At 44.9% G+C, this 13,159-nt stretch overlaps 1 protein-coding gene across 4 annotated transcripts in view; it reads left to right on the top strand.

Annotated features, from left to right (window-relative positions):
* Window positions 1–13,159, top strand: part of LOC144175499 (transmembrane and coiled-coil domains protein 2-like) — a 51,456-nt gene continuing 38,297 nt past the window's right edge. The window contains exons 1-3 of one of the 4 annotated variants that reach the window (XM_077704576.1): window positions 8–147; window positions 3,444–3,599; window positions 11,833–12,030. In XM_077704576.1, coding sequence (XP_077560702.1) covers window positions 3,528–3,599; window positions 11,833–12,030 — 270 coding nt within the window. In that variant the 5' untranslated portion in view covers window positions 8–147; window positions 3,444–3,527. Of the gene's footprint in view, window positions 148–3,443; window positions 3,600–11,832; window positions 12,031–13,159 lie in introns of all 4 variants that reach the window. The other 3 variants (XM_077704577.1, XM_077704578.1, XM_077704580.1) reach the window with 3 other exon arrangements.

The following is a 13,159-nucleotide window of genomic DNA, read 5'->3' as shown; positions in this document are numbered from 1 at the left end:
AGGCGGCCGCCAGGCGATGCCGCAGTCGCGTCATCATGGCCGGCTAGCATCGGCCGCGTCGTTGTCGTACGAGTGTGTCAACAAAAACTCTTGCGCCGGAGGTGCACCCGCGTAGCCTACCCATGTTCTATCACCTCTCGTTACGAGGTAAGAACCGAGTTTACCAATGCCTCACTCTATGTTTTCTGTCGAGCCCGTCCCTATATTTTTTTTTGCTTCACACACACCTGCCGATCAAAGTACGTTGCCGGGTGGGTCGGTCGGTCGGTGCCTGAGAGCCCGTCTTCGTCAGTAGTGTCTCTTTCTTCTGCGAGAAATGAATAGCAAAACAGAGAAAAGGTTCGTCATCATCCGGTCTTGTCTGTAGTTTAGTCCGTGATCCCCTGACCTAGCTCGCTGCAGTCCAAGCAGGGAGGAAAACTACGGTCCCGCTCTGACCTTTCATTCACTCGCACCGCGCGTAACTCTTTTTTCGGCTCGTTCGCGAGCGAGTGAGGACGTCGCTTCGAGCGAATTATTCAACCCAAAAATGCGGGCGCGCCTGCGGGTTCGCGATTCTCGCGCTTTTTTCCGTTCCCCCGCCTGCGTACTTGCTACGCCCTTTGCACAGCCGGGCCTCGTCGTCGCCGCCGCGTCCTCGAAAGCTTATTCCGAGGCGTGTCGATGTGAAGGGTCCTGCGCGAGCTTTTGGCGCAGCTCCCCGTTCTTTCAAGTGCCTCGCGCACCATTTGTTTTGTTTATTTCGAGCCCCGATTGCGCTCGCGTGAGTCACTCGGCCGAGCGAGCCGAGACGCGGGGCTCCTCCTTTTCAACTCGGTGGTCGTGCTCTTTCGATCGCTGCCGTTCGCGATCGCGCAACTTTAGATGCGCCCGGATGCTCGTTTCGGAATCCCGCCAGCGAAGGCGTTCCAGCGCCGTTCCGATCTTCTCGGAACACGCTCCGTCTTTACTTCGCCCGTCTCGCGAAGGCTGCAATTGTGTTGTTCGAAGCTTTTCTTTTCCATTTTTTTTTTTTTTACGGGCCGTCACATCGATGCCTTTCCGACAGGAAACGATCGCGTCGTCACAACTTGAGCCGCCCGCAGCCGCAGCGCCCGTACATCCCGGTACATCAATCGCGGTGCACTGGGATGGGAGATTGCAGGCGTCGCTTAACGGCTCATGCTTCGCATATTCGTCCCGAAATACCCCACGCCTAATCAATTCTCGGAGGGCGTCGTAACGTCGATAAAGGCAAATTAAACGTTAGTGTCACTCAAACGGTAACAATAGCCATTCATGCCTATAGCCGGCGCCGTCGATCATTGATGCTGCTTTTCGCGCCGGCTGCGATCACCGGGTGTTGCGCATACATTTGGTTATCTTTCCTCATCGCCTTTGCTGCCTGGGTGGCGTTTCCTGTGTCATTGGTGTGCGCTGGGGCATAAAAAACGCTGCTAGCGACAGTTGTCAAGTCAGCAAATATAATGATCCGTGTTCTGCCTCTTCTAGTAGTTTTCTCCTCGTGCCGATAGCTCCTTAAAATGTAATGACGTAAGGGCCATTCACTCACAACGCTTGTATTCATCGATTGCATCTTGCTTTGAAGCTGTCCTGCCGCCTTGCACATTGACCCAGATTGGGCTTTGTGTGTCATGGTTTGGCAATTATTCACGGAAAGAGGCTAGCTCTTGGTTGGTGTGTGGATTGAAAACAATGGGCCTTTTGTGGAGATTTTAAAATTCAGCGCAGTGATTGATTGCAACGTAAAGTTAATAGGGAGTAATTCTTGCCTATTGTGAGCAGAATGCGTAGGTCAGCAAACCTAGATAACACTCGTGCCATCATGAAAGAGTACTGTTTATTGTGGGGAAGTTTTAGAGGATTTTCCTGGTTGTCTTTTGAAATCTCCTCTCTAAGCTCTTGGTGATAAGTGGTGATAGAGGGTCTTTGATTGCAATATAAAGTTAGTAACGCGCAGGTCAGCCAATCTCATGCTAGTGCTCATGCCATCATGAAAGAGTACTGTTTATTGTGGTGAAGTTTTGAAGGGTTTTTTTTTTGTCGTTCCTTGCAATCTCTTCTCTAATCTCGTGAAGATAAGGGATGATGGAGGGTCCGTAAAGCCTGGCCACAGTCCACCATAAAATATAATAATGCCCAGGACGACACAAACATGTGGCTGCAGTTGTCCATTGATGTCCAGATACTACTAAATGTTTAGTCAAGCCAGGGTTGGTTTGTGTTCGAAACTGATCGGTTTGTTCAGCATTGTTCACACGTTCACTAACATGGAATCTTGCTCTGGGTGGGTGAGCGCGATGGGAAAATAAAACAGCGCTAAAGATAAGGTTGAGAGGGGAAAACACTGCAGCACTGTGGTGTTTCGGTGTCTTGTCCTTGTTTTATTTTCCTTTACATGTTCAGTTCGATGACGTGCTCGTTATGTGCTTGCATTGCAAACGTTTTTCTTTGTTGTCGAACAACTTTTGGTGGGCAGCCAATTTTTTTGCAAATTTATCAAAGGTTCGAAACAAAGCATAAGTTGCCACTTATGTGTTCTGACTTAAATCGACATCTATGTAGGCACTATGTTTTGTGTATTTAAGCTCAGCATGTTTTTCCCTAAAAAAAGAAACAGCAAGAAAAACACCTTATTCTTCACCTTTAAAGCATCCTGCTGTAATACTTAGTTGACTATTGCTTTCAGAGAGTCGTAAAACAAATTTTTTCAAGCTGACGCAGTAGCCTAGTGGCGAAGGCATTGTGCTGCCAAGCCCAAAGACGCTAGTTTTTTTCAAGCTGACGCAGTAGCCTAGTGGCGAAGGCATTGTGCTGCCAAGCCCAAAGACGCTAGTTTGATCCCAGCCCCAGTGGCTGCTTTTCTGATAGAGACAAAAAGCGAAAGCACCCATATGTAGGGATTTAGGCGTACCTTAAAGATCCCCAGGTGGGAAAAATTTATCTGGAGCCCTCCACTGCGGTGCACTTCATAGCCAAAGTGTAGCTTGGGCGCATAAACCCCAAAATTTTTATTGAAATTTTTTTTCTCAGCTCAGCGAGATGTAAGTGCAAGTCCCTCTTAACTACACGCAAGTGCATTGTTAACCCTCAAAAGGGGAAGGACAGTTACCCGTGTATTAATGTAGTGCAACACAACACACGAAGCCAAGTTAACAAAGAAAAGTGTATGCTTAAGCCAGGCATGACCATGGGCATGCACGAATGAATGTCCGACGGGGCGTCGAAGCCAGTGCAAGTGATGCGGGTTTGTACCGGAGCCGACGAGGCAGGGCAGGAAGCGGTACAGCCCGAGGCCACCGCCTCAGCCACAGGAGGGAAGTAGATAGAGGGGGAAAAAAAAAAGCAAAGCAGGAAACAAAGCTTTTTTCCCGACGCAAAGTTGTCGACAGGCACTGTTACGTCAGCTGGTAACCGGAACGCTGTCTCCCCCGCCTTATCAGGGATTCGAGGGAAGCCTTATCTGTGGCCCGAGTTGTACAAATTCAGGCTACGCTTGAGTCACCACACGGCCGTCGTCTGTCGCGATGCCAGGAACGACAGCTGCTCCGATGGTTGTGCTCAGACGCAAGCTGAAAACGCAACTCGCGCATTTCTGTGTGAGTACTTTCTCCCCGCGTTTGTTTTGGCGTTCAGCTTTGTGCACACACGTCGTGTAGTTTATGCAGGGTGGTATTAAAGCATGTGGAGTATATTTGAAAGGCTGGGGGTTGCAATAGAGCACTGCAAATGTTTTTACGAGAAGTTGTTGTTGCTGTTATAATACGTGCACTCGTTATTTTTCTGAGCGCATGTTTTGAGGGCAACAGTCGACGTTTTATGCGTGGCACTGGTTATGTGGCACCGCTGCTGCTTCGTAAATGCATAAAAATTGCCTTCAAAGGGTGTGAAACAACAACAGCATAGACCGTCCATCGTATTTATGCCCTCACTCATTCATTTGGATGATTGAAGTTTACCCGTATTTGGTGAGAGTGAAGCAAATTTTTGTTTAGCTCCTCCTTCGATACAAGGAAAGCAACCAGCGTGTGAATAAATATTCTAGCTTTGTAACTGCAATGTAATGATAGTCCATGCAATCCATTTCATCCTGCAGTGCTGTAGGTGATCTGCTGTGCTGTTTGGTTCGTAGCCTTATCGCTCCTTTATAACTTTTGTTTTTGTTTTGAACTTGATAAAAATGTTTAAACGCTGTGGCACTTCCACTTTTTGTTCTCGCGGATTCAGAATAAGTGTATTCTTGTGATAAGACGATTACAAACAATGAACTGTGGAGAAATCAAGAGACTCCATAAGTGGGGTCTCAATCGGGAACAACAATGGAAAGGTTATCATGAATCCTTGATGTCAGAGCCATTCCAAGAAACAGAAAAGAGGGGTGGAGAGTAGAAGCTAAAAACTGATTTTTTTTGCCATTTTACACGGGAAAAATTTTCTGCAGTTGGTTCGATTGCTTTTGAGTTCACTCAGCGGACAGTGGGATGTGTTCTCATGCGTTCTACAGTTAGCTGGTTGCTAATACCAAACCAAGCACTTCACAAACACTGTAGTGATGGACAGATACTTGAGTCGTGCTCTAAAAATAATGGCTACAGAGTCATTTTGACTGGGGCAGTCACAATACCTACTAAAAAGTGTGGATTTGTGCCCTTTAGTACGGCCCAGGCAACATCTGCTTCATCTTTTTATTCCTATTTTCTTTCTTCGCACAGAAGATCAGGTGATAGGTGAGCTGCGTTTGAATTCTTGTAGTGTGAACTAACTTGTTCCTATTCTTTTCCTCGTTTTGTTGGCTCGAAAGCATAGGCGTTTTTTTGCAGTTTGGCTTAAGGCTGAAAACAAAAGCACATATGCAAGACAATATAAGGAATATTATAAAAAAATGTAATAGTTATTAAGGTTGTTTGAATAGTGAAATTTCCAAATCGAATTCCATAAAATATTCGGAACGTATAGAACTAAAATTCCTTTGAACATTGACTCAAATCCCAAATATTTTTTTTTTCATGATTATGTTATTATATTTTTGCAAAAATGTGAAACAGTTTACAAGTGCTACTCTCAGGCTTCATTCACTAAGTGTAGATCGAAAACAAAATCTGGAAGGCACATTTTCATTCCCACATTTGCACATTCATTCAGTCAGTGACGGTACCCAGCTTTGAAGCTAGAGGATACGTAGCAGTCGACGCAAACTGCAGTGTTTGTAATATGTCCAAAAATTTGCCTAAACTATTTAAAAAATATCAAGATATCGAATCAACAACCATAACCTGTTCAATTCATATTTCAAACTTTCAGTATTTCCGCTTTCAGTATTTCAAACTTTCGATATTTGCCTAGTCTACTTACACAATGTTGCAGCAACACCAAAAACAAGGCAATAAAGTATAAAAAAACGACCAGGAAGAGGATCTTGGGAGTATCGATTCACGAGATAGGAATCTAACCTCGAAGCAAATTGTTGAGTGTATTGTGAGTGCACAAGGGAAAAAAAAAAAGAAGGGAACTATGAATGGGTTGTATAGTTAAAAAAAAAAATAACCAGTTTGAGAGATTGAACCTTAGTGACTCCATACCGTAGCACAATGGGTGAAGATACGTTTAAGCTACGGGGAGACTATTAACGCAGGTTTTCGAGATCGATAGGGAAGCTGACAGTAGCAAGGGTTATTTTGTTCCACTGCTTATATGCGTTTCATCTTACCTTTTTGTCCTCTCTCTCTTCTTCTGCATTGTAGTTGGCCATGGTTACTCTCGTCATATGGGATTTTCTCTTTCATTTCCTACTGATCTTTATAAAAGATGAATTTCAGGTTATGTGAGCTAATGGACAGCTATAGGGTTGTCTGTGGTGCTGTTCATATTGCATAGCCTTGGTTTCAGGAAGGTTTCGAAGCTACTTGCCGGTCTACCTTTTTTTTTTTTTTTTCGTTTGTTTTCAATGGCGACACCTATATTTGTTTTGAATTCTCACAGTTACGGCGCTGACGCAGTGCTGCTTTAAAAGCAAGCTTGTTTGATGGATGTCCAAAGGCTTCTCGGAAACAACTGCCTGTCAGATTACCGTTCTGAGTGCAAGTAGAATTGTTCTCTGAAAGCAGGAGTATGTCTACCTGAAGACGACTGTAGATGGGCATGCCACTTGCAGGTTTTTTTTTTTTTTTGTCATTCTTTGAAGATACTGTCGGAAGATCCCGTGACCACAGAGTTGCAAAAGACTACAGGGCTTTGTTGTTTGGGCAGGCTTTGTTTTCTTTCAACTTGAACCTGGCTTTGAATAGTTTTGTCCTCACATCTGTTTTGTTTTTATACATACATACATATATATACACAAACACACACACATGCGCTATTTATTGGCTTTATGTTTATTCTTTGGCTTTGCCCAGCTTATATTGACCAGTACTGTACTCATTGTACTTTCAGAGGAAATGAAGCTGAGTTTTTTTACTATGTCCTGGGAATTATGTATATTTTCTTTTTTCGATCACACAGTGCACAATACCCTAATCTTTGTGTTACTGATGTTGTACCCCTTGGCTCAATGACACATTCCACATAACTGTCTGTAAAAAATTGTATCAATGCATATCTTTTGATGTGGTGAGCCAGTTTATAGGTTTTTTAGTCAGTGTTTGCAGTTACTTTTGCATTTATTATTATTATTATTTTTAATGTGGCAGACTGAACATTAAGTTTTTATTCATCGAAAGCTTCAAAAAGGGACTGACCGCTTAGGGAAATTGCTTGACTGATTTTTGGACCCTTCTAACTTCTGCATAGCTTGTTGTGTAACAAACTTTCGGCCCTGCCCTCATTTACGTATGTGTTAGGGTTATGGAAAACTTGCTATTATTTATACGGCAAAAAATGCCTACAGCAAATAAACTTGATTTGTGGCGTGTATATCCAAGATTTCTTTCAGTTTGAAAGTTTCTGCAGTGAAGCTTTGTCAGGATCATTGGGTGCACACTGTGAAACGAAATTTCATAATTAGCGATCGTATCTCATCACCTCCAAGTGGTGTCTCAAGGGAGATAGGTTAAGGTCTGCTTTGGCGGATGCGAAAATGTGAACAACTTGGTGAGTGAAAAAAAAGTCAACGAAGGAAACATTTGCAGAACTGTTGGAAGTTGACGCAGCATTATCAAGGCAACCAATTCTTAAAAAATGTAAAACATGTAGTTTAACGTTATCAGGCAATGCCACTCACCTCACTTCGACACTGTTGACACCGCACACTGCATGACTCCGCAATTTATTTTTTTCCGGCCACCGTGACTATTTTGTTGCTATTTGTACGTCTATTTAACCTTATCAACATTTAGCAGCCTCTTTGGCTACCATAAGGGCAGCCATGCTGCTTCATGACAGTTTGCTTGAAATTTTTGTCATGTTGAAAAAGCACAGCATGACGCACAAAGTATCGATTCGCATGTAATAGAAATTGAACTTGGTTATCTATCAGAATACAAGAAATGTTAGAGTCAAGCGGTTGTTTGAGTTGTCTGAAACAGAGAGCAGACCACACACGTTACACAAAGAATCTGCATGTTTTAAAATGACATATTTGAAATCGTGGTATCTCCACCGTGCATATTTGAGAGAATGAGTGAGGCTGGGTTGTGGGTGGCATCGTTCAGGAAAACAAGTCAAGGATTGTGTAGTTGCACCCTGTTTCAGCTGCAACCTGAAATGGGAGTTGTAAGCTACGGGGTCTCAAGAGACCAAAGTCGTGGTGCATGATAGCTCTGAGATATTCTTTTCATTTGGCAAGAGGGTAAGGTCATACGCACGTTGACATTGTTCTGGGAAGCGGGGCTTTACCACACAGGAAGCTTAGTGTGGGAAGCCATTACTGGACCACTAATGAAAGATTGTTTATCGGTGTCGACATCATTATTGCGTCAGGGATAAAACGGCAGTTCTTATGCAAAAAAACATCACTATGGCCCCGAAGCCCCACGCATATTTTCAGCATTGCATAGCCATGTGGGTATATTTGCCTGTTTTTATAAGAAAGCACATCGAAATACATCAAAGCTCATTCCAGTATATGAGCCCCCACAGAATTTTGCGCAAATTTACAAAGTTGGTAAAATATAATGCGGGAGCATTTAAAATTTGTAAGAATGTCAGAAAGGTCTCGCACTTTTACTGAGTTTCCTTTCTTTCGTTGCCTCCATTTATTCTTTTATATTTACGGGGCGCTCACTCAGGGAGTTCAGCTTTATTTGAGCAGCTTCCGTGTTTAAAATTTTCATTTCCCTAGTTGCGCACATTCTTGGGCGCACCAGAAAAACCAAGTTGCGGCTGGCATTTGTGAGATGAAGTTTAGAATCGTGCAGTAATGTCGTGTTTCAGCCGCAACCTGATGCGCAACCTCACTCGATGCTTTCATTGTCTTCTACTTGGAACCCTCTTGTCAGTGTCTGGTGTTTTCCTGCTCATCTGCTCATTCAGAGAGAGAGGGAGAGAGAGAAAGACTTTATCGTGTGCCCTGTATGAGGTCGTGGGAAAAGGAAAAGGTTGGAGATCCTCCTCAGTCCTCTTCCTCTTTTTAGGCGAGCAGCGTGTCGTCTATCACCCGCAGCGTTTAAAATGAAATAACAACCCTTTCATGGGATGCGTTTCGTTTCATTCCATAAATCACTTCAGTCCTTTGAATCACTCTGCGTAGTCTGTATTCAAAGATACGAAGAATGCCTTGCAATGAGTTTGTTTTGAGCCTCTAATATACCGAGGTTTTACAGTAGTGAGGCAGTTTCGTTTTTGCGCCGGCACTCGACAGCAAACTGATCTGCACACACGCACCGCCACGCTCACACGTCCTACGCGCTCTCATTATGTCTGTTAACGTCCTTGAGCACTAAAAGTGTCCCTCACACTCAAGGGCAGAATGGAGAGGGTTGACAGTTTGTCGGAAGCGCTGATTGCGCTGGCATATCCTGCGGCTCTGATGTAAGAGTGAGAACTGCCGCTCGACGTTTTATCTGGGAGCGGTATTATCGGGGCCTTTTGTGCGCGAGGATTTTGCCCTTTGAGGGCACACGGGTGCGTGCATGTATGTGCATAATTGGTTTCTCTCTCTTTCGCTCTCCATTTTTGTCGTTTGTTTTGCTTTGCCTTTTATTACACAATTAGCAAAAATGACGCTCTTAGTTTTTGAAGCAGTGAAATTTGGTTGTTCTACTTAGGATTCTTTGATAGGAGCACACTAGTAGATTGGGTGGGACGTTTTATCTAGGATCATTCGAGCTGCGTGACGACAGAGAATAACTGAACTGCCATGATACCAAGCACAAAAGACAGAGCTGTGTTTAATGGTTTCCAAGTAGGGAATATTTTTTGTTTTTCTTCTGGGAGTTGCTTGCATTTTAAGTCTTATTGACGAACTGGTGCAATTGAATCTTCTCAGCTGGGATGTTTCTTAGGGCCCACCTGAAAGAAGGCCAAGTAGTGCTGTATTTGTTGTAATTTCCTTAAGGTTTTTTCTTTTTTTTTTGAGGGGACAAGGGATTAGTAGTGGATGCCGGAACAAATGAAATTGCACGAATCACCAAAGAACACAGCATGCTGATAATTATTGTCAGCTGCATGCGTTCTGAGCAGCAGAGTTTTTTTAGTGGGCGATTCACAATCAGCAAGCCATTGAGCCTATCTTCTAAATTAACTTTTTTTCTACATGCAAGGGATTAGTGGGGGATGCCGGAACAAAAGAAATTGCACGAATCACCAAAGAACACAGCATGCTGATAATTATTGTCAGCTGCATGCGTTCTGAGCAGCAGAGTTTTTTTAGTGGGCGATTCACAATCAGCAAGCCATAGAGCCTATCTTCTAAATTAACTTTTTTTCTACATGATTGGAATGAACTTTTTTGCTGCGCCCCAGAAAGATTGTGTTGCTAAGTCCTGCACGAAATATTGTTTTATGCACTCTACAATATTCTGTTGTCAAACATTCAGCTATATACTGCTCTGCGCTTTAAGAAGTAACCAATTCATCTTGAGTGACAATAGTAGAAGGTTAGAATTCTACTCTACATGTGCAGCCATTGTACAGAAATATCACTTACCTTAGACATCAGCTGTTCTACTTTTGGAGCGCTTGCAAAATAGCTGAGGTGTAATTTCAGTTTGTTTTGTAAGTACTGGGTGAAGGCATAGGAGAACTGATGGCTGAGTGCATCTCCTGTTTACATCTTGGATACATCTGCTCGGTACATCTTGGGTACATCTCCTACCCAACTGACCATTGGCTGTTGCACACATTACTGCTAATGTGGCGTTCTTCTTGGTGCTAACGCTTTGGGGGCACTCCCTGAAAGACTCATGAGAGTGCCTGGGTAGAATTGATGTTGCAGTGATCCAAATAATTATCCTCTGAAAATAAAGGTTGTGAAAACAAGTTCTCACCCTATGGCATCATATATCGCAAACGTGCCAGGGTTTCCTGACCACTTGATCTAGCGTAGTCATATAATAAGAAACTAAATTACAAATTGTGCACTGCACTAAGCGCACTAGTCTTTTGAGCAGCCGCATTACCGCATGCATAAAGGAAGCACTGCAATTGGCAGCTGGGTTTTTTGATAAACACTTTGACATTGTTGGTTTTATAACCTGCCTGAAACAGGGAAAAGTGTATTGTGAAGGTGTCAAGGGCCGAACACATGTGCAGAGAGCGACGCATTTCGGCACGTGTTTTTTCCTTCTCTCCAAAACCATTCCTGTAGCCTTCATGCGTGTAACGAACGTTACTAGACTGTTCTAGTAACATTGCGTGTTCCCAATAGCTGCCGCGCTGGTTTCCACCAGGAAAAATGCGTGTGGAAATGCGTCACTCTCTGCACGAGTTCAGCCTTTATTGACACCCCCTTCCCATCTAAATAATTTCTAAAACCTCGAAGTTAAGGGCCTGTTTAATTCATTGGCATGATAAACAAACACATTTCGATTGGGGTTGTCATTTGGGAAAATACCCCAGGCATGCGTGTCGGCAAGCGCTTGTCTTAGCTCTTTGAACACGGAATGAATCAAAGTTTAAAGTGCCTGGAGGGATGTAATGACATCAGTAAAGTTTCGTCGTCATTGTCGTCATCATCAATACCAGCTACCAGCCTTCCAGGGTCAACTGAGGCATGTTTTCTAGCGCAAAACAGCCACGACCACAGCAGAAGAATGCAGATGGTACAGACACTAGAATGCGGACCGATGGGTCTGCAATCTTCTCCTGTCTTTGCGTCCTTTTTCAGTTTCAGTTTATTAACACTTCCAAAAATGTATACAGAAATAAAAAAATATACAGACGAGAGTCCCATAGTTGAAAACTGTAATGGGACGCTCAGGAGCTGAGTTATCCCAATACAAAGTTGCCCAACTCTCCGTTCTAACAAACGTACCTTCTAGGGAACATCTCAAGAAGATAAGAACTTCTCTCACAGACCTCCAACTGCTATGATTTGCGTGACTATGAAAAGAAGGGGGTCTATGTTTGGCAAAGCTATTTTGGAGGCTCAGTGCTGCTGTTGACCACGAGGATGCCTGGCTGATCTCTGCCGTCGGACCGCTTTTCAGGTGGAGGCGGAAAGTGGAAACCCTCGTGTGTCGAGATTCTGGCACACGTTAAACATCCCCGAGTGGTTGAAATTAATCCGGAGCCTTCCACTACGGCGCGCCTCCTCATAGGCCAGGCGTAGCTTCGGCGCATTCGATCAATCGATCGATCAATCAATCGATTGATCAATGATCGATCAATCATCCTCGGGCGGTGCTTTGTTGCCTGGAATTGAGAGACGGAGTGGGCTAATTTCAGTGCTGCGTGCAGCCCCCTGAGGCGGCGGCCGGTGGCGGCGGCGGCGGCGGCGGCGGCATGAAGCGCAAGAAGTCCCCCCAGCCGGGCCACCGTGTGCTGGCGGCCGACAGCCCCGGCCCCCTCTCCCCACAGCAGGGCCCCCCGGCCATGCGCACGCGGGGCTCTTCGGCGGGATCCCTCGACGACGACGACAACGCCCCACCCCTGCTGGTCAGTCTCCTTCCCTTCGCCACGCCACTTGTTGCGTTCGAGGGGGCCTTTTGCTTCACACCCCCTTTCAATGGGCAGTTCGTTCATTCACCACGGTCACGGCGAAAAATACGTACTACTTTTGTTAATGCGAAAACATGAGCAAAAAAAGCCAGCTTTGGTGTCTGTAACAGCAAAACAGCTCCTACGAGGCACTTGTTTGAAGCATTCCACAGCGCGAGGCATTCCGTAGCAGCAGGCCCTGTAACTTGGCAGTGGCAGGAGGTGGCTGTCTGCACCGGTACCCCACAGACGAAAGATGGGAGTGGTTGAATGCAGCCGGGCGAGCGAACAGGTGGGCAGACGGACAGACAGCGAAATCCACCATTGTCGTCAACTCTGCCATTTTATTATGGCGGCAGGAACGGGCAGTGACGCACTGTGTAGGAGACAGGTAGAAGCCGTTTGAAATCATTCAGGTGGAAGGGGCACATTTAGGGGAAGGGAAGCTAGCCATAGGACCGGGATAATTGGAGATCTATGGGAGAGGCCTTTGCCCTGCAGTGGGCGTAGACAGGCTGATGATGATGAGGAGGAGGTGGAAGGGGGTCATGAAGCAAGTCATCTGAAGCAGCAACAGGAGACAAAGCCTTGTGATAATGCAGGGCAGGAGCAAAGCATCTCAGACATTCCATGGGATAATACTGTTTTCGTAGTCACAACCCACCGGGAGTGCTTAGGTGTCCTCGGGGTTTAGTACGATAACGCAGCTACCCCTCTAGAATAGAATCTCGCTTGCATACGTTCAGTATTAAAGGGGCTTTGAAGACAAAATACGAGGTTAGTTCATTAAAAAGACTGCTTTGTCCCGGTAGCAATGATAGTGATTTTGTCGCAAACTTCAAAGAAATAATCCAGACATTAGAGAAAGCGTATGAAGCAGTGGCGACGGCCTAGGCACTTTGTGGTCATTTCTGTGCGATGTCGCAGAGTGTTGTTTGCGTGATTGGTGGCCTCCCACTTAAGCCACTGCCAGGAAACATCACTGGCCAATTGTAGTGGGGCTTCTAGTTTCGTTTGATCGTATCACTTGCATGCTAACGTGCAGTTACACCCTGATAACTATGCCTTCCTTTAGTAGGGCATAGGC

Source organism: Haemaphysalis longicornis, unplaced genomic scaffold (genome assembly GCF_048455015.1).
Source record: "Haemaphysalis longicornis isolate Haplotype H1 unplaced genomic scaffold, Haemaphysalis longicornis Haplotype H1 scaffold_3, whole genome shotgun sequence".
Classification (NCBI taxonomy): Eukaryota; Metazoa; Arthropoda; class Arachnida; order Ixodida; family Ixodidae; genus Haemaphysalis; species Haemaphysalis longicornis.
This window is presented reverse-complemented; position numbering and strand designations above follow the sequence as displayed.